At 39.7% G+C, this 26776-nt stretch overlaps 1 protein-coding gene and 1 long non-coding RNA gene across 2 annotated transcripts in view; both read right to left on the reverse strand.

The window, feature by feature from the left end:
- Nucleotides 1–333: 333 nt before the first annotated feature.
- Nucleotides 334–2380, reverse strand: LOC134741714 (uncharacterized). The gene is made up of 2 exons (XR_010127896.1): nucleotides 2050–2380; nucleotides 334–1061 (listed from the first exon to the last, which is right to left on the reverse strand). It is a non-coding gene; the product is annotated as an uncharacterized LOC134741714 (long non-coding RNA).
- Nucleotides 2381–2718: 338 nt separating this feature from the next.
- LOC134741711 (exportin-5) overlaps nucleotides 2719–26776 on the reverse strand; it is a 38947-nt gene continuing 14889 nt past the window's right edge. Inside the window, exons 12-22 of the mRNA XM_063674607.1 lie at nucleotides 23451–23634; nucleotides 23103–23266; nucleotides 20458–20625; nucleotides 19589–19788; nucleotides 18612–18903; nucleotides 16765–16990; nucleotides 12884–13032; nucleotides 7158–7325; nucleotides 6747–6950; nucleotides 6257–6430; nucleotides 2719–5284 (exon numbers count right to left, since the gene is read on the reverse strand). Coding sequence (XP_063530677.1) covers nucleotides 5123–5284; nucleotides 6257–6430; nucleotides 6747–6950; nucleotides 7158–7325; nucleotides 12884–13032; nucleotides 16765–16990; nucleotides 18612–18903; nucleotides 19589–19788; nucleotides 20458–20625; nucleotides 23103–23266; nucleotides 23451–23634 — 2091 coding nt within the window. The 3' untranslated portion in view covers nucleotides 2719–5122. The remainder of the gene's footprint in view (nucleotides 5285–6256; nucleotides 6431–6746; nucleotides 6951–7157; nucleotides 7326–12883; nucleotides 13033–16764; nucleotides 16991–18611; nucleotides 18904–19588; nucleotides 19789–20457; nucleotides 20626–23102; nucleotides 23267–23450; nucleotides 23635–26776) is intronic.

Below are 26776 nucleotides of genomic sequence, written 5' to 3' on the forward strand. Positions count from 1 at the left end.
GAAAATAAGTCTGACGAACAAAGATGCCGCTATTCAATCGAAGTTACAAAAAACATGAAACTTGGCATGAACATAGAACACAACAAAGAAACATAAACATATTTGTGGTATTTTATATAAAAAGGGACCTTATTGTCGATGGCGCTTACGCCATTATAAACGACGCTCCGATATAAATACAATGCCGCGCAACGCTGTGCGGCGTAAGCGCCATCGACAATAAGGTCCCTTTTCATAGAAAATGCCCCATTTGTTCTTCGAAACAGAAAATTGGACTTGCCAGGATAATCTCTTAGGTACGTTGTTTTTGAGTTAAAAATAAAAAGAAATTAATCACTTCATAACATAATATAATAATTAACATATAAATGATTATTCACATTACAATGTTTAACATTGCGAGTACAAGTAGGAGCTGAGTACGATATGGCTAATATTCACAACCGGCTACACGATGCAATCAAAAACGTATCAAAATTTAAATTATACATCCATTTTAACAGTCTTTTGTCGCAGGCAGGAGGAAAATTCTGACACCTATTATAACAATATAACCTAAATGTAGATATTTATATAAATCGAAGAACCTTCAGAGCATTATAGGGTAAATCGTCAATTACTGGACACTGTTTAATAACTGACCACCTTATACTAAAAATGAATTCTATTCATCTAAAAACAGAATTCATTTTTAGTATAAGGTGTCAATAACTGGCCACCCTCCAATAACTAGCCACCGTATACTAAAATAAATTCTGTTTATAGGTGAATATAATTTATTTTTAGTATAAGTTGGCTAGTAATTGATGATTTACCCTATTTAGCTATACTGATATTTAGAATTAGGAAGACTGTACTGACAGTATTTTTATTATTATTTAAAAATAAGGTTGACAAGTCACGTAAACAAAAACCATTTTTAGTCATACAAATCAATATAATGCCATAATCTCATGAAATACACTGTCATAGTCTCATGAAATACACTGTCAATTCACTCTTTCTAAATCTGGCTGGATACGAGTTTATACCCTCCGATTTTTTCAGTCACCTATTTTAACCTTTTGACCGCCAAAGACGGTAAATCACGTCGTCGTCGACATTTTGTGCCACTCACGCCGCCGACGTCATTTGCCGTCCAAACTTAATTTATCAAAGACTCTTTAATAAATAACTATATTTCTTTGTTTGTATTTGCATTATTTTATTTTGCCCTTCTACTTTATTGTATAACTTTATTACAATTCAACTATGAATAGAAGGTTAAAAAAAACAACATTATGTTATAATACGACTTACCCAGTAAATAGCATAGCTAGCCACGCCAAAAACGGCACTTGACGTCGCCTAGTGATGTGACCGAGTCATGGAGGAATAATATTATTATATGAAAGAAACAATCTCCTAATATAAATCGTTTCGCGCAGTTCCGACAAACACGCTAGCGCCATCAATAATAGATATGGCTTAATCCCATACATTTTGTAATAGGAGTTGTTTTTGCTAAAATAACTGCTATTTGTGCTGTTACGGTACTTGTTTTCGTGCTTAATTTAAACAACTTGGTTTGAAAGACGGTACTGACCTTTTGTGATAATGTAACCCCTTATGCATTTATTTTATTGTAACGATACTGCAGTTTGCTAATTAGTAGGTAATAATAATCGACAACGGGTTTGCACATCTCTGAGTAACGCGCGCTTATCAGTGTTCCGTGCGCCCATGACGGCACTTCACGTCCGATGCCTGACGTCACCACCAAGTAGTGATGTGGCATTATTGAGAGATTTGAGTGGAAGTTACAAGTACATTTTGATATTTAAATACGTTATTTAAAGGTTTTTAGTAGAGCTAAAAGCCAGAATTATCTAATATTATATTGTAAAACACCTGTGTAGTGGTTCTTCTAATCTAAGTATGTCAAAAACGAAATCAGTGAAAATATCGATATCCTGTTTTGTAATCACTATTGTTCTCTAAGGTTTTATTTTGCTTCATTGCGGTGTCACGTCGAGTTACGTCAATGCTTGGCGTTCAAAAGGTTAAAACACTTACTGTCCGTGCATTACATGTCATGAACCGTCAAACTACTCTGTCCTGTGACGGTCCTATATGTATAATACATAGCTCTAGTACTTATTCAGTTAAATGAAATTCATATTATTTTTTAAATAGAGGGTATTACAGCAATGTTCTGCCGCCAGAGTGCAGCACTAGCACCTATAGTAAACCATATAATAACTTATACGTACTGTGCCTTAAACTGTTTTATGACAACTTTTCACTGATAATAAAATATGACATTGATGCCATTAAGCGCTGGTGGCCTAGCAGTAATAGCGTGCGATTTGCAATCGAGGTCGCGGGTACCAACCCCGGCTCGTACCAATGAGTTTTTCGGAACTTATGTACGAAATATCATTCGATATTTACCAGTCGCTCTTCGGTGAAGGAAAACATCGTGAGGAAACCGGACTAATCCCAATAAGACCCAGTATACCCTCTGGGTTGGAAGGTCAGATGGCAGTCGCTTTCGTAAAAACTAGTGCCCACGCCAATTTCTGGGATTAGTTGCCAAGCGGACTCCAGGCTCCCATGAGCCGTGGCAAAAATGCCGGAAAAACGCAAGGAAGATGATGATGATGATGCATCAAGGCGGTTTGTTTACAACGGAACTACCGGTAAACGCGAAAATAGAAATTTAGTTATCTGCCTCTATATCGCTCGAATACGCAAGAGTGATAGAGGTTAGATAACGAAATTTTGATTTTCTTGTTTCGCGGTAGACCGTCAAATTGTGATGGATTGTGGTAGTGGCGCCCCCTACGCAGAGTTTGGCGTAATATTCCCTATTGGAACAGAATTGCATTTGTTTTGTATTGTTCCATTTTCAAACATAACAATATAAACAAATTACACTAGCAAATTTTAGGTTTTCCATTTGTATGGCCCTTGGAGGTTATACTTACTATTTATTATTTTCTATAAAAGAGGTGAAAATGGACCTGGAATCCCCCGGTGACTCATGGCGCGCTCTATACACGGCCCCAGCCCATGGCATTCCTGTGCTCAATCGACTTGGAAACAGTTTGTTTAACACTGCTTAAGTCTGCCTCATAGTCTAAGTTACATTCAAATAATTGATTTGTTTTTTAATTATTACTGAATGAAATTTATATTTATTTACATCAATAATCATCCGAAATTAAAATTACAAACAGGTGACCCATTTGTCACACCTCTAATGCATACCTACTTCTCTTTCGATTTTACACATAATCAGTTTACAATACAGTCATTCATACGTTCAAATGAAGTAAAGCCTATTTTTTAATTGTGTAGACTAAAATGTCACTCATGTGTTGCTAGTTTTTTACGTCTTATAAATAGTTATGTTCTACAACCAGTACTAACCGAAAATAAACTATTGGGAGGTACTTATTTTTGTTGGTGAAGTGTCTATACACAATGAATGAATAATCCGTGACGTGCTAAAAGGGGACACGAGGAGAGATATTAAAAAGGGGGAAATAGTGTAGGTAAAAATGTGAGATGAGGCCTTCTTAAGGGGTGAGTTCTGGAATAAAAAGTATCCTATGTCCTTCCCCGGTACTCAAACTACCCCTTTACCAAATTTCAACTAAATCGGTTCAGCAGTTTAAGCGTGAAGAGGTAACAGACAGACAGACACACTCGCATTTATAATATTAAGTATGGATTTCCTATTATGTAGCGAGTAGATTTCATTTATTGTTTATTTTAAATCTAAAATTAATTTAATATTTATCGGTTATTCACAAACCGAAATCAAAGATCAGCACTGTTTGTTTAAGCTGGTATCATTATTTCTGCGTTTGACATTTGTGGTTGTTATTTTAGTCTACGCAATTAAAGAATCGACTTTAAATATGCCAAAAAAAAAACGGATAAAAGCAACAACAAAAAACATGTATCATACGGAATTTGGACTTTGTATCACTGTTTTATTCTGTCACTGTCATGCAACAACTGTGTCCATCTTTCGTCCGCTGGAAAAGTAAGGATGAACGTTTGATACTTTTGTGCAAAATTATTGGCAAGTGGCATTGTAAATCACAATAAATCTCACGTGGTCACTGATCAGTCATTGTTTAGGAACATCACTTTTTTAGAATCAGTCTGTTTACAACTAGGAGGATAACGGGGTAGCCATTAACAGGCGTTCCTCTCTGTCGAAAATAGTCGGCCAATGGTCATACACAATGTATGGACTGACGTTTATCTGACATGGCTAATTTGACGTTACGCATACATTTGACGTTCCCCTCCCCCGCAAAAATCGGCAGAGTTTTTTGTACAGAAATTACAGACGTGGCGTCTCCGTTTGGTTATATCCTCCTAGGTTTACAAGTACCTATGGACCAACTAGGCAACTCGCGCGTTATAATTATACTCTTTGTTTTTCATTATGCATATTATTACTTCGTCTCATTTTGTATTCGTTGCTTAATCTTTATCTTAAGAAGGCCTTACACTGTAATGTAACGTGATTCATAATAACTATGCAAAACTGCCTTGTTTTTTACGCGCAATAATGCCAACAATGCAAATGAAGTAAAAAAAATGCGTGCCACCGCTACGACGTTGAATATGTTTGATTATATAAAATTATAATTCTAGCCTCAAACATGTCAACCCTAGGTTTTGTTGAATTTTTATACCACCAGCAAAGTATAATGAAATTCATAAAATGTGCTCCTATCGTATAGCCGGATTTTTCTAATCAACACCTACCTGCAATATCAAAATAATAACCGTTGACTAGCGAGTAAAGTCCTCAGAGATGTACAAACGGTCGGGCCGGCCAACGGTGTTATCACAACTTTCCGATAGCATTTCACTCATCTCTCTATAACGCGTCGACGATCACTACAGTAAAAGCTATACGAGTATAACATAAGATCCATATTACGCGCGGCGAACCCCCGAAAATCGGAATAAATTATGCCGCTCCATGGTAGCTATATTATCCGCAAACCAAACCGACGACCAGGTTCGTAGAACCTTTCATCTCCACTCACGGTCGCAGGTGTCGGTCTCGCGAGATAGCGATACTCGGCCGGCTCGGCTCGGGCGCGGGTGGCTAGGTGGGCTCGGGCTGGGGCGCGAACAGGCCGGGCAGGCCGGCGCCGCCCGGCGCGTCCAGCGCGCTGCGCGGCGGCTCGCGGCGTGCGCTCTGTATGTGCGGCAGGTCCAGGATGTACACCTCCTTCTTGAACAGCTGCCCCACGTTGCGACCGATCAGCTGCGATCACACAATACCAACATTTATTTATACGACGAGAGTTGAATGTGAAGCGAACTAGATCGATCACTTGTTACTCTTATTAGAGATCATTTCGCTCCAGACCCAGCGGATCATGAGCATAGGTCGGACAAATCATCGCAAAACCATCAAAAATCATTTATATCTCAAAATAGGACAAGATTTATTAAACTCGTATTATGTACAGAATTTTTGAATAAAATTTCCAGACTATACTCAAAACTGCAGTTCAAAATTGTTCAATTTTTTTTTATCAGGATAAGGATTTTTTTTAAACAGGTTTCATACCATATTTATTTTTGCGTTAATTTGTCTGAGCTCTGATCATGAGTATCATGACCCGAGCGGACTACCGCTCGAATTCACTTCAAGAATCTATCATGTTCTGAAGAACTTTTTGATCTGGTGCCACCGTCACGTTTTACCACCGCACCTCCCGCCAAAGAAACAAAGCTCATCCTCACTTTCTTGACACGTGGCAAACCAAAAACAAGCGGGCATCTCGCTCGTTTTTGCCCAGGACGTGCAAGTTGTGGAATGAGCTACCTTCTGAGGTGTTTCCCTTGCGCTATGACATGGGGTTCTTCATGAAGCAGGTATTTAGGGTTCTCAAAGGTGGGCAACGCATAAGTGGCTCCTCTGGTGTTGCTTATGTCCATGGGCGGCGATGACTGCTTCCCATCAGGCGGCTCGTCTGCTCGTTTGCTTCCTATTACATAAAAAAAAGCAAAAGTACTAACTTTTGATAGATTCTTGAAGTGAATTCGAATTCCGAGATGGCGACTGCGATCATTTTCGTCTGGTTTCTTCTGAGATGAGGGGGCTGCAGCTCCCTACAATTCAGGCACGCTCCCTATGTGCAGCCGCCGTTTTGGAATATAAAGAACATAAATTTAGAATGCGAGCAATTATTTTGTGCACAGGTCACCCGACCGATCGAGCGACACTCACCCTAGCCGTGATCTTCTTGAAGAGGTCGCGCTTGGTCTTGTCGATCTTGTTCTGCTTGGCGTTGCCGGGCGCGAGCTTCTCGTCGAGGCGGCGCAGGTCGTGCGCGTCCACGTCGGGGATGGCGCGCAGCACGCCCGCCACGTGCGGGAACCGCGGCCGCAGCGTCTCGTACGCCTGCAAAACACACAGATTTTAGAGAGATTAGGCCGGGCGTTTCGGACTGTTGCAGGGTAACGGGATCACACCGACGGCCTCAGTGAAACAGTTTTGGAAGTTATGTAAGAAGTGAAGCTACGACTTGTAAACGGCGGAAAAACGCCTCCTACGGTTATGCATATTAACTTTAGCTACTTTAAATAACGAATCGTTCGTATTACTAGTTCACGACATCTCAATGCCTTATTTGTTATTTTAGTAATGATGGTAGCGAGAAGGCTAATTGAACGGGACTGGGTATGGGTATGTTTATGTTTATGTTAACAAGCCATACCTGCACGGCGAGCGCCAGCAGCGCGGCCTGGTTGGCGTCGTGCTGGCCGTGCGCGCGCAGCGCCTGCAGCACGGCGGCCAGCGCGCCGCTGGCCTCGGCGTCGCCCACCAGCCCCGCGTCCAGCGCCGCGCGCAGCGCCGGCCACGCCAGCGCCGTGGCGCGCAGCGACGACGTCGAGTCCGGCCACGTTAGCGCGCGGAGCACCTGACGTGTTCACAAAACTTATTGTTCATTACATTCACACATAAACTAGAAACAATTAACATTTAAAGCTAAGCGTGTCAGCAAAAAGGCTCAAGCTCAGTATTGTGCTACGTTCGGTGACGGCAGCGCTCATCTTCAGCTTGTCCTCCAAATGTGTCCTCCATGTCCACTAGTGACACCTGTACAGGAGGAGGCCACAGTACGTACCGTGTGCAGCACGGCGGGCCCGGCGCGCGGGGAGGCCAGCACCATGGCGCCGAGCTCGGACACCTGCTCGGGCGCACGCTGCGTGCTGGCGGGCGGCGGGCTGTCGTCCTCCATGTCGCCCGCACCCGTCACGGATTCCGGGCTCACTCCGCCATCCACTAGTGACACCTGCATTACAATGTATTCCAAATGTTAAGAGGTCTCTTCAAAAAAGTGGTATTTTTACCTATTTCCTAAATTTGAATATATATTGAATATACAGATAATACATTTATTTGTGTTACTGTTATTTTATTATATATCAACAAACATAAAGGGCCATGTTCTTCTAGTACTTTTGAAAATGCTTAGAGTGCAATATTTGGTTGGCAATATTTCACGACTCTGCTAACAAATTATATTTCTCAAGCTTCATTCTTCAGATATAAAAACCAGGTAGTCCTTTAACCTACTAGGCAACTCATCGCATGTTTAAAGTAGGTAGCAAAAACTTTAACTCAAACAGGTCTATCCCTACTTTTTCACCTAGTCTTGATGGGGCGCGCGGCTTGCCGCCATTGCTCATTCTTTATTCTTGCGAGGCAACGAACGCACGTAAAATCATAATTTTGTTTCAAAGTCGTTTAAAATGCCTATACGTAGTGCACTTAGTGCAGACATTATACGATTTATACGAGATGTAAGCTGTGGGATTATTCGTTTCGTATTCGTTGTGCAATATAAAATATATTTGTTATTGAAATTGTTAATCATCCTGGAGGTTAGTCGAGAACTAACACGAAGGAATAAATCATCCTGGGGGTTGGTCGTGAATCAACACGAAGGAATAAATCATCCTGGGGGTTGGTCGTGAACCAACACGAAGGAAAAAATTATCTTGGGGGTTGGTCGTGAACCAACACGATGGAAAGTCTGTTCGTACTTCGAACACCGATTGCGCCCGGGGGTTGGTCGTGAACCAACCAAAGGTTTAATTAAGATCGGACAGCGCGCAACGAAACAAAGGGCCCTAAATAATCATATTGTGTTGTGTTAAAGAGACGAGGGAGGATTTCTTTTTATTTGGTTTTAGATGGCCCAACAGAAAAAACTCAAGCAAAATTGCCGAGTGATAATAGATTCTTCAGATCCTGAAAAAAAATCAGATACTTAAGTGTAACTATTTCAACTATTTTTGTAAAAAACTTACACTTTGTGATCAAATACCTTGCATTTACTTAGTACCGCGCGGGCCGTGAGTCCACGACTGGTAACTATAAACCTGGGGGGCGGCCTAGAGTCGTCACGAAGATAGAACTTGCTTCGGGTTGGCCGTGAGTCAACAGGATAGCAATGCATAACACAATTTAATAAATCTATAGCGGTTCTCGATCAAAACCACGCACATTTTAAAACACCAAGTTCAAGTTTTTCTATGGGCAATAAAGAATTATCTTTTAAGTTCAAGTTCAAATATACTTTATTCATGTAGGCCTATTTATGTAATCTAAAACCTTACGGGTTTTATTTTGAAAAACATTCGAAGTCTACCCTCGAATTAAAAATATTTCTTTTAAATTTTTTCACCAGCGCTCCGCGGTTCATTTTTGATTTGTGCGTGTCAGAGACACGTCGGTCTAGCTGCCGAAATGTTCGGCACAAGACTACATTGCCTTTTAAAATAAATCCTTACATATAAAATATATTTGGATTTTTAATATCCAATTATAGGTGACAGAATAAATTTTACTCACACCTAACCCATAGTACGGTACTTTTATCCGCCCAGAGGTTGAATTTGAATAAACACGAGACTACCTCATAAATTTATAATTGAAACAATACAATAGTACCTATATTGTTTTTATATTACCCACATAAGTATAACTTGTCTCTAAAAGTGGGAATTGCTAAATAGGTGTACCTACATCACGTCACGTGATGTGAATCTGATCGAAATTCCTAAACTTAAGCTGGATAAAATCTCTTTTACCACAAATTAAATGGAATAAACTAAGTGGTAATACCCTGCACAATGCATATATTTTGGTGACTATTTTTGAATGTTTATATATGCATATAACCATACAAATTATCGGGATACGTACGCCAATATTGTTATGGGATACATAAAAATATAAATATATTTATAATACCGTGATCGCTTAAAGGCATAGGCGATGTCAGTATCTAAGTACCTTGTGTCTTAATTAAATAATTTGAATCATCCAATTGTAACAAAGACACCTAACTGAATTGAATTACAGGAAAATGGGTTTATTCATCATTATCTATCTAATAAACCCAATGAAACAATTTGTGAGTACTGAATATGAAAGAAAGCAAGAAAGAAAATAACTTTATTTTGCATGAAATATGGTACAAAAGGTGATCAGACAATATTATACATAAGTAACACATATTTCACCAGCATCTGGCATGCAAAAAACTAAACTTACAACTAAAGCTAAAAAACAAACGCAAACACGTTTTACGCTTATTTCTTCATGAATACAAGTTCATGCCGAAGCCTGACAAAGTGACCATTAGAGTACCATCTAACTGAGTTAATGATAAAGCGGTTTCGGTACAATTTGGCTAAATACACACACGAATATATTTGTTCGCATCTCTCACAGATATTTAATGTTTATTTTTATGGTCGTAAATAATGGGTAACTAGGTAAATACCTATTAACCTGTATCAAAACTACAAAACGATTACCTTCCGATTATCTTTTAAAGGATCACCCTCAGATTATGCACATAAAAATATAAATACATAATTAAGAAGTTAATAGAAACCGTAAAAAATCAATAAATGACGAATGCAACTATGGTTCAACTCTCATGTGTCGGTCGCGATACACTTTCAGCCATCATCAATACGATGGTACCATGCAATAAGTTTTTGCCAAGTTTAAAATATATGTACCTTGATATTATAAGTTTAGTAACTGTAGTTGGTGGGGACCTACCACTTGCAATACCGCTATGTCATTAATATAGCACATTCATGACATAAGTCACGGATTAAAATATTAAGATGAATCCACTTAATATAATATTTGTTTTCTGAACTCTCAATACAACCATAGTAGCAATACAGCAAAGGCAATTTTTTTTATTATTCCGGCTTTAATGTTTACATTTTAAAAATATACAACATTACGTCGCACAGTCTTTCGTTCCTTGCAGAGCGAATACTTGAATGGAGGGCATAAGTTTTTAGATTTGATGCTTAATATCTGAATTTCTGTGGATTGATATTCATTTCATTTCATTGATTGCGTGGTTGATTGCTGTGCTGTCCCGTTCGCGCTGCGAGAATAGAAGCCGCTACACCAATATTTGTGAAAATATGGTCAATCGCGCCTTGCGGTCAATAAGAGTAATTTAAATAAAATAAAAAAGGTTCACATCATTTATATATTCTATTTAAAGGTACTCGTCACATGCAGCCATTTATAAATGTATACTAAATTAATTCCTAATGATGTTTGTTAAACGCTGATTTTACCTACTCAGGTTTAACTGGATATTATTATGCATTTTAATAGCTCGAATATATGTACATTAGGTACGTATATATAATTAAATGATAAATAAATATTCTGTTACCATTAATGGACCTTGGCCCATTCATTATATGTAATATGAGCGCAGCTGCTAGTCTTATAAATTATTTTTGTTTAGAATACCTTTGGTGATGCCACACATATGACATGCTTTATGCTTAATAACTGAACAGAAAGCATAATTTATGCACGTTCATATATTTTTTAGATTTCAGGAACGTGGTGGATTTTTTAATTTGATAAAAATCAAAATATAATTCTTCTTGGGTAAATCAAAGGACTTAACGACGTTAGACAGTTTTCGAACAAATACATGTTTTTTTGTTAAGCTCTCGAAAACGCGCTAGGCCGCGTGAGTCTTTGTCCATTGCACGTCGTGTCACTATTCGTTGATCAGGAGCTGCTGTAAGCCGATTTGCGCGTGCACGCGCCTAATAACTGAATTTTCTCATTGTCGTCGTCTGCTCAGAGATCATCGTAAACAGGATGAGTCGTCGTGAGACAGACATCACACGGCCTACGCATCATAAGCGTCAAGACGCGGGGAAAGACATCACAGCCACAGCGTACCCCACCCTGTCTGGAGGTAACGCTGGGTTGTATCGTTAGCCTAAATTACGTCTTATCTTCGTAGATAATTACACTTAGACGAGCCTGAATCTTGTCATCAATAGTGTACTGTTCTGAGCCTTCAAAAATTCCGTACCGCGGACAAGCACTGCTAGTGAATTTTAATACATTTCACAAAAGGACATATGTCTTATGAGTTTACTCGTATTAAACTTTTTCAAATCGAATTAAACTTAACGCAAAGTTGACCACAAATTGTATGGAATCTTAGTCAATTAGGTTTTATGAAGAACAAATTAGACTTTGTTTAAATATCCTAATAAGTAAAAGTATATATATATATATATATATATATATATACAACCTGGCTATACCTAATATATGTATACCTTTTTGAACCTGCATTGCTAAACTTTCCCATGCTTCTTAACAATGCCTTATAACTCAATTGGAACAGTAAACTTGTGTATAATATACACATATGTACATGGTAGATAATTATTCCTACAAATATGTTTTCAGAAATAAATATGCTATGATAATATTGATAATGGGAAAGAATGCAGCAAAACTTTCAACTCTTAACATCTACCTGGTTTTTATATCTGAAGAATGAAGCTTGAGAAATATAATACATGATCAAACGAACTTCAAAGTGAAGTTCGATCAGTATTATATGAGTAAGCTTCATTCGAAGATATAACTACCCTCCCTCCCCTATACCCGGAAAGAAAGTTTTGCTTTAGAAAGTAGTCTCTAAAAATAATGAGCAATGGCGGCAAGCCGCGCGCCCCATCAAGACTAGGTGAAAAAGTAGGGATAGACCTGTTTGAGTTAAAGTTTTTGCTACCTACTTTAAACATGCGATGAGTTGCCTAGTAGGTTAAAGGACTACCTGGTTTTTATATCTTCGAATGAAGCTTACTCATATAATACTGATCAAACTTCACTTTGAAGTTCGTTTGATCATGTATTGGCAGTATTCTCTAGAGCTCATGGTCAAGGCGGAAACATTTGCTCGGATCAATAACATGATTCAAGCCAATTTTGGAGTAAGTTTCATGTCAATTTAAATTAATATTAGGCACCTGATCGATCTTGTAACTAAAACTGGCGGGAAATGCACAGCGGCTCAATGTTCTAGTGTGCAGTGGCTCAGTGAGCCAGTGTGTACGCTATCGAGCCAGTATGTACGCAATTAGTATAATATACACTATTTATATAAGCACCAAAGAGCTAGTGTGAGGAACTGTTCCCAAATCCTAGTAGTGGCTTATTATTTTTAAAGACTATTTTTTTTATTGATTATTTATTGGAATGATAATCATGGGAAAAGTTTGTCTATAGCTAGCCTGACCTTGGTAAGGTTAACCCTACCTCCCTACCTACATTGCGTTTCTAAGTCCTCTAGATATAAATAACTTGTTGGGGTTTATACCATCACAAAAAAATTAACCACTGTTCCCGCCTTGACCCTACATAAGTAACCAAATTTTTTTTAAACATGCAACACATGAAACGTCGTTTTGGTCTTTCTAAGGAAATGTACTTAGAAATTGAAAGAAGTATTTCTTAATACTAACATACTTTAGTACTGACCTTGAGCACCTCAAGGTGTTCCCTCGTCAGATGCCTGACTAGCATATCTTCTAAGACTTCCTGTGACTCGTTGCTGCCCTCCTCCTCCAGCTTACCGGACTCGTATAGTGAAGCAATGTATTCCCATCGTTGTGATAAATGTACTAACACTGGAAGTATTAAAAGTGTATTCTAAAGTTTTTACTAGTTTTAGTACAGGGGCTCTGTTGCTGAACTGATATGAAAGTTGTGAGATAATTTTGATATAGTCCGACAAGAAATGTAGAAAATTATTCAGGGCGCCAATTCCTACATAACTGTCACTTTTTTGACGTAAAATGCTTAAACATGGCAACAATTATGGAAATTTTATTGTTCCATTTTATTTTATTTCTACTATTTTATGTCGCACTATACTTTATGGCGGATTTATAGTGAAAACCACAGATATAAATTATTTATACGAATCTAAATACACTATTAGGCGCAATGAAATGAAACGTCGATGTACAGATGTAATGCATAATAGGGATGATGACACATGTTGAATTTTATAACAAAATCTAGTAAATAAAATAGATAGCAAATGAGCATAAAAATATTTACAGTACATATGGTGCTACTTTCTCGCACTAGTGCGTAAAAGAGCACTTTTCGTGCATATGTCGAAAGTTTAAAGGGCCATATGTACTGTAAAACGTTGTACGATACACGTGCGAATAGGTAATTTGCAACTCGTGTCGATTAAAAACACTCCCTGCGGTCGTGTTTTAATTTATCGCCACTCGTTTTGAATTTCATCTTTTCCGCACTTGTATCGTAAATAACTATTAATGTTAGTATAATAAAAAATAAAATCTTTATTCTATAGAATTACAAAATCCACAATTTACCAGAGGTCTCCGCACTAGGCATGGCCTGTATCGCGGTGAACCAGTTACAAAGAGAGTCTCACAACAGTTTAAATTTGAGCTAATGAGCAATTTATCATAAGAATGTGGACATTAAAATAATATTGGAAATGATAAAAAAAACAGAATCTGAAAGTTTCAAAATTTAAAGATTTCGAACTGTTTTCCTGGGAGTCACTCTAGATTCAAAATTGCAATGGCATGCACATATATCCACTCTAGCCGGCAAACTTAGTCCAGCAGCCTATGCAGTGAGTAGAATCAGACAGCTAGCAAACGTAGAGACGGCCAGGCTGGTATACTTTAGTTACTTCCATAGTGTTATGTCGTATGGAATTCTGTTGTGGGGAAAAGCGGCAGACATTCAGACAATATTTGTGCTGCAAAAACGAGCTGTACGTTCCATCTATGGACTGGGCGCTCGAGTATCCCTAAGAGAGAGATTCAAAGAGGTTAACATTCTTACCGTTGCATCTCAATACATACTTGAGAATATTATGTACCTTATGTTCGGAAAAACATCTGCGAATTCAAGCTTAACAGTGATATCCATAACTATAACAATAGAAACAAACATAAACTTGCTGTGCCCGCCCACCGCCTCCGTAAGGTTAGTACGTCTGTCGTCGGGAACTGTACACGTTTTTATAACAAAGTGCCCGCTGACATAGTAAATTTGCCACATAACAAATTTAAGTCACATGTTAAGCGCTGTTTGTCAAGTAAGGCGTACTATACTGCAAAAGATTTTATAGACGATAAGGATCCCTTTAAGACAGTAGCTTGATCTTGATAGTATGATACAAATTTAAGCAATATTTGTTTTTGTTTTAGTCTTCTTTTTTCTGTGAAATAACCATACTAGTGTCCAGTAGAACTGACTCAAGAGACCATCATGCTCTCGCTTGATTGTATTGTTTTAGTTAATTTTAGTTTTGGACACTTAGAGACCTTATACACCTCTAAGATTTTATTTTGTTTTAAATTTATTTTATATGTAAATAATACCTATATTTTTAATGATTCTGACAGGTTCACCTAGGTCATCTTTACATTTCTATGTCAATTTAAATTTGTAATTTTGTTATTTATAAGTAGTTATTAAGTTATTTATAATTATGTTGTGATTATGTGGCGCTATGCCGTCTTTAATGTAACATACGAGCACAAATGTTGTACCTCACTGAATTAATTTACTTTATATATATTAATACAGCCCGGCAGCTTGAACATGTCATGCTCGCTTAAGTCTTTGCTTACGGTGGCGTCGTTGAGCGGGTCGCCACTTTCCCGAATGAAGGTTGAGGGAGACAATGGCTGAGATACGCGTCATACTCGTGAACGGGTGCTGTTTGTGGAGACCGGTCTGTTTAAGTTTACACGGGCTTCATTTTACCTATGTAACTTTACTTTTGAGTGGCATTAACGTGAGGCACTACCTTCGGTTCTTGACTGTTTGTCTGATTTAATATCTTGTCTTTTTATTAATTATATAACAATTCAAGTCTTGGAGACCCTTTACATCTCTGGATAATTTGATGATCTTTTTTATTATTATATACATTTTATCTCTGACACCTAGAGACTTTTACATCTCTAAACAATTTTAGTACTTCTGTTGTTAATATATTTTTTATTAGCTTTTTTTGTGTAATTTATATTTATGTAATTGTTTTTTTTTGTAATTTTGGGTTAATTTTATTGTTTGTAAAAATTGACATGTAAGTGCCCCGTGGCCTATTTGCTGAAAAAAAGTTTGATGTTTTTTTTTTACTTCCTAAAAGGAATAAAGTAAAGATACCATTCGATTCCTTGCATTTTATCCAAAAAAAGATTGTAGCGCAACTATATGCATAAACGCAATATTTCACCGACAAAATCGCAATTTTACTTATTTTCCATACATTCAAGATGAGCTCTCAGTGACCTTGACGTCACGTTCCGTTATCGTTTTGTTAGGAGCTTTTCGCGAGTGAAGTACGACTGTCTTTGACTATCATTTCAGACTTTTGTATTGCTTTAATGCAATGGGTCACATATAGACATTTGATCCGAACAACAAACCTGATCGATTGATACCATTAATAAAAAATAGAAATGAAATGAATGAAATGAAGTCAACCTCAGTACTATTTGCACTGAGCCTGACTGAAATATCATAACACGTTCGTGCGTTTCCGTGAACATACGATGGCAAACAATTATGCACTACATCTGTTCTATAATATCTGTAGTTTTGGAAGCCCTGGTTTTTTCGTGCGTTCCTCGCAAATTTGCTCTGTCGTCATGCGGACGTCGGATGCTTGGCGGTCAAAGCGTTAAAAATCAACTAATACTCTTCGACAAATTTATGGCAACATACAAATGAGGTTGCGTTGTTAAATCTTCTCGACGTCGTGTCAAACACAAAAGCAGTCACTCGGACGCCACGCCACCGAAGTGTCATAAATGAAATTGTACTTTATGCGAATACACGTAGGTCTATGTTTCTCTGTGGTCTGTGACGGATTAATCGGTCTTCGGCGTTGGACCTGCGGTGCCGATATATCCGTCATTGATGTCCACAAGGTTAATCACAGAGTTCTTATGGCCACCTCCGGTCTCCATCATCAGCTCGATGGTACCTTGCATTGTCACCCAACTTACATAAACTTAAGTATGTGAAGTTTCCGTTCAATCGAGTAATACAAAGTGCCCGGCTTATTTAGCTTGCAAGATTTGATTACGAACGGGACAGATGAAACGGCTGACGAAAAAAATGAGAAGTTTCTATTGAAGGGCGGATTTTTTATTTGTTGTCGTATTTTTCGCTGTTTTTTCCGTTTTCGTAACTCAGAGGAAGATTTTGTAGGACATGTCTACTCACCAAATTTAAACGAAATCTGACGAAAAAAAAATCGTCAACAAATAACAAATAGCCCTGATATGACAACGATAATGTTATGAAGCACCGCTAGTCGTTAGTGTTAGTGTTCGTGTTAGTGTACGTACTGAACGGCGCATGGTGGTCGAGCAGCGGCAGCGCCAGTTCGGCCAGGTGCGCGGGCGGGCAGTGCAGCAGCAGCGGCTTGAGCGCGTGGCGCGCGATGGGCCGCAGCCAGTGGTCGGGCAGGTGCTCCGCGGCCAGCAGCGAGCCCAGCAGCGCGCGCGCCAGCCCCGCCGCGCAGAACAGCTCGCGGCCCAGCGTCGTCGCCGCCGCGCCCACCAGGTGGCACACCTGCCCCCCGACACACAACACAACGATCTTATAGTCTAACCCGTTCGTATAAAAATACCGCAAATCGATGTACAGGTTAGCCGTTTGGCACACACATACTCTTGTATGTGTACTCTTGGTCAAAACAAAACTTTTGACCCGCAGTTCCTAAAAAAATTTCGCTGGGGGGGGGGGGGAGTGGTAAAACATTTTCAAAATTGCTGTCTTGGGGTTAGATATCAAGATATTACGTATTATTTATGGTATGTTGTACAAAAAAAATCAGTAAGGTACATATATCGTATCTGAAGGATACAATCTTGATATTTTGTGTCATAAACAAAACAAACTATACCAACCGATGAAAAGGCGCAGTTAAAGGGTTAAAGAGGTATTTCCCGTTCGATATATGGATATTACGTATCATTTTATGATTAATATGTACCGTATCTGCAGTATAGTTCCATAAGTCTCGTGAAATAGGTATTGAAGTAGAACTGTGTCACTTTGTAAAATTGAAAAATTAAAAAAAAATTGTTAATGATATTATTTTCAAAATTGCTTTCTTGGGGTTAGACATGAGGATATCACGTATCATTTGTGGTATATTGTACAAAAAAAAATCAGCCATATCGTGTCTGGTGGAGCCCAAACTTGGTATGTTTCGAAAATTCTTTTTGTTTTAATTTAAAAAAAATGCCCGAAATGTAATGATGTGATATATTTTTAGAATCGCCTCAAAAAGCCCTTTCGTATGATACCACACTCGATAGGTTTTGGTTTTTTTTTCCATACAAAAAAAAATGTTTTACCACTCCCCACACCCCAGAGAATTTTTTTTAGGAACTGCGGGTCAAAAATTTTGTTTCGACCGTGTGCCAAACGGCTAACCTGTACTGTACAGGCTGTACATCGATTTGCGGTATTCCTTTGAAATTGGGGTTGAGCGGCTTTCGCTATTATGACCTTCCAAACGAATGGGGTTAATAACTGCCAATTACTCGTTACAGAGGGCGTTCGATCGGTTCCAATCTTGACAGATTTATTGTGCCGTCAGTTTTGTGTTATTAATTCTACAGACAACAAAAATTATGTATTTTTTTGAAAACTATAGATTAGTAACTTCTGGAAGTCGGGACCCGATTGATTGCAGACGACGAGCTTGAGCTTTGTGTTTTTGTTTTGACAAAGTTGAGCTTTGTGTTTTCATTCCCATTTGGTATTTTTTTGGTATTTTACACTAGGTGATATGGATTTAATAAAAATATCGCATAATTTCCCTTCCCCGCATCTTCGCACCATCCTAGGAAACCGACCGACCGAATAAAAGACCTGCATTCACCAAAACAGATTCTAAACGATCAAAACTTCAGACCCTTTCTTTCCGATGTAATATGAATATATTAGGCATTCTACGAGAATGCCGATTATGAAATGACATTCTTCTAGTACTTCTGAAAATGCTGAGAGTGCAATATTTGGTTTGGCAATATTTCACAACTCTGCTAACAAATTGGCAGTATTCTTCGAGCTTTTCGCAATTGATGGAGGTATCTGCCATACAAGTAGCCGTTTCTAGAGCTGCGCGGCGTTATCGTGGAATGTGGGTGAGTTGCAGGTCTCCTCGTGGCGGGCGACCTACATTGTCGTGCAGCGTGTGCACGTAGGTCTGCATGCGGTCGTGCGGCTGGGGCGGCGGCGCGTCGCCCTCGGCCAGCCCCAGCAGGTTGCGGCGCTCGGCGGCCGGCGGCTGCAGCGCACGCGCGTGCGCCGCGTGCAGCACGCCCGTCCCGCCCGGCGCGTGCAGTTCGTGCAGCGCGCGAGCCAGCGCCAGCGCGTGCGGGAACAGCGGCAGCACGTGCGCGGTGCACGGGTTGCGCCAGATCGGGTTCCCGCTCGGCGTCGTGCCCGCGCTGAACCCGCCGCGGGACGCTCTGCCAAATCAATGAACCGTTTAAAAAGATCACCAGATTTGAGAGTGAATCATATATTTGAATTATAGGAACTGTCAAATAACTCATTTTATGCCAAACAGACGGTGTAGCCACTGTAGTCCATGCTCCCAATAGTTTACTTTAAGTTATTAAAATAATCGGTCCAGAAATGACGGAGATATGGAGTAACAAACATTAAAAAAAACCGACCTTCACCACTGGAGGACTTCGTCACTTTTTCTTGAATATATGACATCTATTTCAGTTTATGATAATAAAAAAATTAAAAAAAACCGAATTGATAACCTCCTCCTTTTGAGATTTGGAAGTCGGTTAAAAAAGGCAGGTGAAATAGAAAAAAAAAATATGTTTTTAGCAAAGCCGAGAATTTTTCAATAAGCCCTCGTAGCAGGTAATTTAGATTTATATTATAATATACCTAATGTGGCAAATACAATGGATACAAGCCCACAAATGACAAATTACTCTTTAAGAATCAGAATATCACTAGTCTAAATAAAATAGCCGGCCGGCGATCTAGTGTAAGTTGCGGGAATAAGCTGGATGAGAGCAGGAAGGAACAGTACTCGTACTGTTGCAATGAACGGAAGAGGCGGATGTCGGTAACATGAGTTGGCGTATCGTATAGTATAATGATGATTATGATATAAGTTAGGTTAGTCACTTGTCGGGGTCGGCGGGCACGGTGGTGCGCTTGACGACGCCGAGCGTGAGCGTGAGCGCGTGCAGCAGCGTGCGGCGCGCGTCGCCGCTCTCGTCGGCGGCGGCCGGCGCCGCGTCCAGCCCGATGAGCCGCGCCAGCGACGCCGCCGACGCCAGGTGCGGCGCCAGCGCCGCCCAGCGCGAGCTCACGTCGCCCAGCACCTGAACGGACGAACCGAACGTTCAGGAAACGTTCAACAAGGGGGGCGAAGCGAGGAAACTACAACAAACATGGCGCGCCTCAAGATACTTGCGACGGAAGATATATGGCAATCGCGCGAAGTTTTACCGTTTTACCTCAGTTACTCTCAAAATATACTTCTGTTTAAAATTTGTTCGTCCCTCGGCGATATCACTACTTATTTTATACTAAAATTATACTGCTGCTGTTATTCATTATCGTCGTCTTGTATGTATGTAGTTTGATTGCAGAACATTCTCCGCTCGAAAATTGTATGTACGCTACGCATGAATACTGAATACGCAACGGTTTATTTGTGTGTTTTAGTCATGTGCAGGTATAATAAATAGCAGCGCCACAGAATAAGTAATAAAAAAATCATACAACAGGACCAGGCTCCATCCCACTCCGAATAGAACTACCTAACCCCGCGAACGCCCGACAGAAAGTTCAAAATGCCGGTATATTGCATGCATTCAATTTAAGTAAATAGCATTTTTTTTTTCTTTTACTACGTTGTCATGGTGATCCTAAATATTTTCAGCCGAGTGCTCTAATAATCTTACACACGCATCAATGCACCAGACATGTCGTGCGCACATAGACCCTAAAAAGCCAGGAGCAACTGCTTGTGGTTGTTGCAACGTTACCTGCGCCACCAGCGCACTCTGGCGCTCGTAGCAACAGAAGTGGTTGGACACGAGCAGCAGCGCCTCCTGTATGGTGACGCTCTCCACGGCGCTGAGGCCGGGCCGCGCCAGCGCCGCCTGGCACATCTCGTGCAGCCGCCCGAACACGGGCAGCAGAAGCAGCGGGTACTGCCAACAATAACCGCTTATCAAAACTATGTCATTCAACATTGATCACGCTAAAAATCGATGCAGGACCAGGGTTTATTGTCGTTTCAGCTTCGATGAAAAAAAAGGGCCAAGTGCGAGTCGGACTTGCGCACGAAGGATTCCGTAGCATTACGCAAAAAACGGCAAAAAAATCACGTTTGTTGTATGGGAGCACCACTTAAATAGATATTTTATTCTGTTTTTAGTATTTGTTGTTAGTTGTTATGTCGGCAACAGAAATACATCACCTGTCAAAATTTCAACTGTCTAGTCCGTCTGTCACCAGGCTGTATCTCATGAACCGTAATAGTTGAAATTTTCACAGATGATGTAGATATTTCTGTTGCCGCAAAAACAGAATAAAATAAACATTTAAGTGGGCCCATACAACAAACATGACTTTTTTGAAATAAAACTATGAAAACGGATTATATCGCGTATATTGAATTTATAATACATCCCGACGTTTCGAACCCTTTACAGCGTTCGTGGTCAACGGGTGACTGAGGAAAAATTACAAAGTGCAAAAATACCCACATACTAAAAATAATGAACAATCATAGACTATAAACTTTAAGGCTGGTTGTACATGCAAAATCGGTTTATAAGGCTAGTTATACACTACAATTATTCTCAAGTAAAGATATATATATATATATATACGCGATAAAATAAAATAAAAAACTACGCCGGCTCCAACCCTACACCACGGACCCGAGAAGATTTAATTCCCTCCTAAATTGTAGGAGGGTATCCCAATATGGGATCGGCAACAAACTCGGCGGGACACATCTTTTCAAAACATATTATATTAAATCACATTTAGAAACGGGTCTATCGCGAATTTATTTTGTTACCTTTATTTACCGACGTTTCGACACAGGTTTCACTGGTCGTGGTCGCGGCTAACTGACGTCCCAGCAAAATGTCAAAACAGAGATTTGTGTGACTACCCCACGAAAAGTGCATTTAAAGTTCGAGGTAGACATCACATTTTCAAACCACCCACTACACATAAAAGTTAATTATTGTCAATAGTCCGACACACAACACTCACAACATCCGCGCACACATCCGAAGATAGATCCCTTGGCTTTAACTTCTGGATCACTGGTCCCCAAGTTGCCGATAAGTTAAAACCATCTTCCCTATTAAAATTTCTGGGGTTCCCTATTAAAACATATTATACTCAGAATGTCCAACATCATCCAACACTAAGGTCTCACAATCTATGTCTCGCTGTCTGTTTTTTATATATATATATATATATCTTTACTTGAAAATAATTGTAGTGTATAACTAGCCTTATGAACCGATTTTGCATGTACAACCAGCCTTAAAGTTTATAGTCTATGATTGTTCATTATTTTTAGTATGTGGGTATTTTTGCACTTTGTAATTTTTCCTCAGGCACCCGTTGACCACGAACGCTGTAAAGGGTTCGAAACGTCGGGATGTATTATAAATTCAATATACGCGATATAATCCGTTTTCATAGTTTTATTTCATGAGTAACTATCGCGGTAACCGAAGACAATATTATGATTTTTTTGCCTTTTTTTGCGTAATGGTACGGAACCCTTCGTGCGCGAGTCCGACTCGCACTTGGCCGGTTTTACTATTATTTACGACTTCCCAGTGCGAGATCGTGACATGTCATGTCGTGTGCCATCTCTACTAACATCTCCTATTGTTACGCTAGGCTATCATCCTATAGATAGATATCCACGTGAGTCTGGCTAAATATAGGGCCACATTTACATACCTACGCGTTTATCTCCTTACTGACCTTTACTACAATGCAATAAGACATCTGGTTGTGTCAGTGTGGTACCGAGCGAGGAGCCGAGCTTGACGAGCAGACTGGCGACGTGTGATTGGGGCCTTAGGTTACACTCTTTGGAGGTGAGACGTAACCTTAGCTTATTGACGTTTGCGTGTCGGACCCTGCGCGGTGATTCAGACTGCCCAGAACTGGTGAGTCGACTCGTGCGACTACATGTACCGGACATCCCCAGGATAGCCCTCAGACCGCGGCGACGCGATCTGTTGGCTTTGCCAGAGAGACGCACCGTGTCGCGCCTGAACTCTCCGCTGCTCCGTGCCCTCACACAGTTGAATGCTCTCTTGGCATCAGCACCCGAGTGCGACCTGTTTGCGTGGCGATGGGCGTCTGTGAGAAATGAATGCCTGAGATTCTGTGAGGTGATGGATGCGAGGCCTACATCCGTGAAAGTTTAATTAGTAATAGTTATTTGTAATTGTGTTATTTGTAAATATTTGTTTGTACCTGATTGTTATTTTTAATAACCTGTTTGTTTAATGTTAATTTTAAGTTTCATGGCGCATTGGATTTCTGTAAAGTCATGTAACATATTTTCAAATAAAATAAAATAAAATTGTCGGTGAGCAGCGCCGACGTCGACCTTGTTACCATGCAATAAGGTTGTGTTCACCTTGGAGCCGAGCTTGACGAGCAAGCTGGCGGCGTGACGGCGCACGTTCTTGACGGCTCGGGTGCGGCGCGCGGGTGGCGTGTGGTTGTCGGTGAGCAGCGCCGCGAAGATCTTGTCCAGCACGCGCGGCAGCAGCTCCGCGCCCGCCACGCCCACGCCCGGACCTGCACCAAACGAATACATTTCATTCATTTATTCTGAACTGAACCGATTCACTATGATATGAAGGCTTAGAACGGGAGCGTCGCGACAGTATGTCGCCCGCGAGTTAGACTACCCGTCCCTCTTTAAGTAATACAGTTAGGAGACGGGTAGTGTGTTACTGGAGGGATGACGTCATGTACCTACCTGCGACCTGGCTGCAGGCGCAGCTGAGGAACACGAAGAGTGCGGACACCAGCGACAGCAGCAGCGACAGGATGAGCGGCGCGGGCGGCGTGCAAGCCACGCAGCGCTGCAGCAGCTGCAGACCCTCCACCACGTTGGGTCGCGGCTCGCAGTGCAGCAGCCGCGATAGCACCACGTCTAACACCTGGAAAATTAAGTTATAGATAAAATCTTCAACTTTTTATGCCGCCACGAGGTTGAGACAATATAAAACTGATTTCATGGCAACACTTTCGAATCTCATGATCTTAAGCCCGCGGAAGTCGGATTGTAGATCGTTCTTCGAACATGACTGATCGATAATGGTAGCCCGGTAGCTCGAAATGGTTCCTGTTACACACGGTTGCTGCGTCGCCAGTTCCTTTTTCTTTGAACTTGGCTGGACACGCTGCCGCGTGTCCACAGTCTTGATTAATTTTTCGTCATCCATTTTAATATTAAGAGCGTTCTTACAAGAAAAGTCGAAATAATGTAAAATTGATGATATTCCCGACAGGATTTAAGATTTTACGCTCATTATTAGAAATAAAGAGTACTTGTTCCAGTAAGAGCGTCTTCTTATCTTTAGGAATATCGTTGTACATTTTAGAAAAAGGACTAATTAAATTAGTAATGATTTTTTTTCTGATGGTCGTTTACGAAAAACCGCGTGAAGCACTGAATTGTGAGCTCTTATTTGTAAATTTTGAGAAGTTTACTCTGCTAAAGTTGGATATTTTGTATTACTAATATCCTGTACTTTAGGAATATCGAACGATATTCTTCCTACATGCTTTTAAGAAAGAGAAAATCAATGTTAAACGAATTGAATTTTCTCTTCGAAACAAGTGTAAATTCCTACGAAAATCTACTTAGTATCGAAGTCATTTTTATACACGAGCAATCTACAACGTATGCTTATACTGTTGGTATACATTTGTGTTTATCAAATTCTACTTTAATTTTTTGGCAATTTTTTGAAAACTACTCTATATTGCCAATGACGCGCGCTGGCGATCTCAGTACCGCGGCAGAGCTTGAAGAGGTCGGACCTGTGTCGTTTGGCTCTGCACGTTTTCGACGGCGACAACGAGGTTTTTTATCGTTGTGTGCGGCAGGCGCCGTGTAAAACGCTATACTGTGTGCGTGTAAACTGCGACTGAGAAACTTTGATCCGAGTACTGTATTTGTTGTTATACCTAAGTATTATAATATAGTATAGTAACATAACAAACTTCCGAACAACAATAAAAATATTTGAAATTACCTGACATTTTATAGGTAGTAAATAAAATAAAAAAACAGCCAAGTGCGAGTCGGACTCGCGCACAAATGGTTCCGTACTACGCACAAAACGGTAAATAAATCACGTTCGTTGTATGGGAGCACCACTTAAATATCTATTTTATTCTGTTTTTAGGGTTCCGTACCCAAAGGGTAAAAACGGGACCCTATTACTAGGACTCCGCTATCTGTCTGTCTGTCTGTCTGTCCGTCTGTCACCAGGCTGTATCTCATGAACCGTGATAGCTAGACAGTTGAAAGTTTCACAGATGTATTTCTGTTGCCGCTATAACAACAAATACTAAAAACAGAATAAAATGTGGTATTTCCTATAAAAAGGGAACTTATTGTCGATGGCGTTTACGCCATTATAAACGATGCTCCGTTATAACTAAGACTGAACTTGTATAAGTTTTGAGTATGTATTACTCATCCTCCTGTGCAACATAGGCACCCGCTGTTTTAGTCATCCGACTCGTCTTGATGAGCACTTAGGAGAGCAGTACCCATGATAGAGCTGATGCTGAATCCTGGCAGTACCTAGTGGAACTAAGGTTTGGTTGACATATCAGTCAAGTTTGACAGATTGACAGTTTTTGTCATTTTCAGGGAAAATTATCTTTTTGGGATAGAATTTAGCACCAAGTAACATTGTTAAGTGTAGATTTATACTATCTGTCAAAATTGACATTTTTGACAGTTTTGGATCCCAGATCGAAACGGCTTGTTCAATTTTGATAGGACCTTCAACATTAGTCATGGGATGGAAAATGTAGTTTGACACATCTGTCAAAACTGTCAAAATTGACAGTTTGACAGTTTTTGTAATTTTTAGTGAAAATTAACATGTTTTGTTAAAGTTTGGTACTAAGTGACATAGTTTAGTGTTGTTTGACATATCAGTCAAAATTGACAGATTGACAGTTTTTGTCATTTTCAGTGAAAATTATCTTTTTGGGATATAATTTAGCACCAAGTCACATTGTCAAGTGTAGATTTATACAATCTGTCAAAATTGACATTTTGTGACAGTTTGACATTTTTGGATCCCAAATCGAAACGGTTTGTCCGATTTTGATAGTACCTTCAACATTAGTCATGGGATGGAAAATGTAGTTTGACACATCTGTCAAAATTGACAGTTTGGCAGTTTTTGTATTTTTTTGTGAAAATTAACGTTTTTTTTAAGTTTGGTACTAAGTGACATAGTTTAGTGTTGTTTGACATATCAGTCAAGTTTGACAGATTGACAGTTTATGTCATTTTCAGTGAAAATTATCTTTTTGGGATATAATTTAGCAAACAAACCATGTTCATTTTCACTAAAAAAGACCAAAACTGTCAATCTGTAAAATTTGACTGATATGTCAAACAACACTAAACAAAACTTTAACTTCAATGGCCATTAACGTCTCAAAAATTTAATTCGAATTAACTTTAATGCAATTGGTGCGTAATGCAATTGGTTAATGGCGGAACTAATGGTTAATGCAAGTGATCAATGGTTAATTAAAATTTACAATTACGGCCAACACTGCTACATATAGCTAAAATAGTTTCGCTACCCAAGCGGTACGGTTACCCTGTACCTGTACCAAATGTAATGACGAAACATGTAAACAAGCGAGTATAATTTCTTTCTAGTATAAAATAATTCTTTTATAATACAAAAGTAAGTACATTTGCACTGGATTTAGTATTTTCGTACCAAATAACAATAATTAGGATTTTAAAATTTAAGTACAGTTAGTGTCGTTATAATTGTTTTCAGTATGCTTCACGAAGGATCAAGATTATTAAATCCGTCATTGTAGTGCGAGCGAGAGGGAAAACGTGGTAGAAGGGATCGGCATACTGAGCTCGCACAGCCCGCCGCAGCGCGTAAAATACCTAAACTCGCTCAACGCCGAAATGTAATAGCGCTCTTAAAAGTAACGTGCGTGTTCTAAAACTGGCGGTTTCAGACAGGCAAGAGCGAGCAAGAGATATGGCAACGCGTTTATAACGGTCACCATACGCGGCTA

The sequence above is a fragment of the Cydia strobilella genome, chromosome 5 (assembly GCF_947568885.1).
Source record: "Cydia strobilella chromosome 5, ilCydStro3.1, whole genome shotgun sequence".
Lineage (NCBI taxonomy): Eukaryota > Metazoa > Arthropoda > Insecta > Lepidoptera > Tortricidae > Cydia > Cydia strobilella.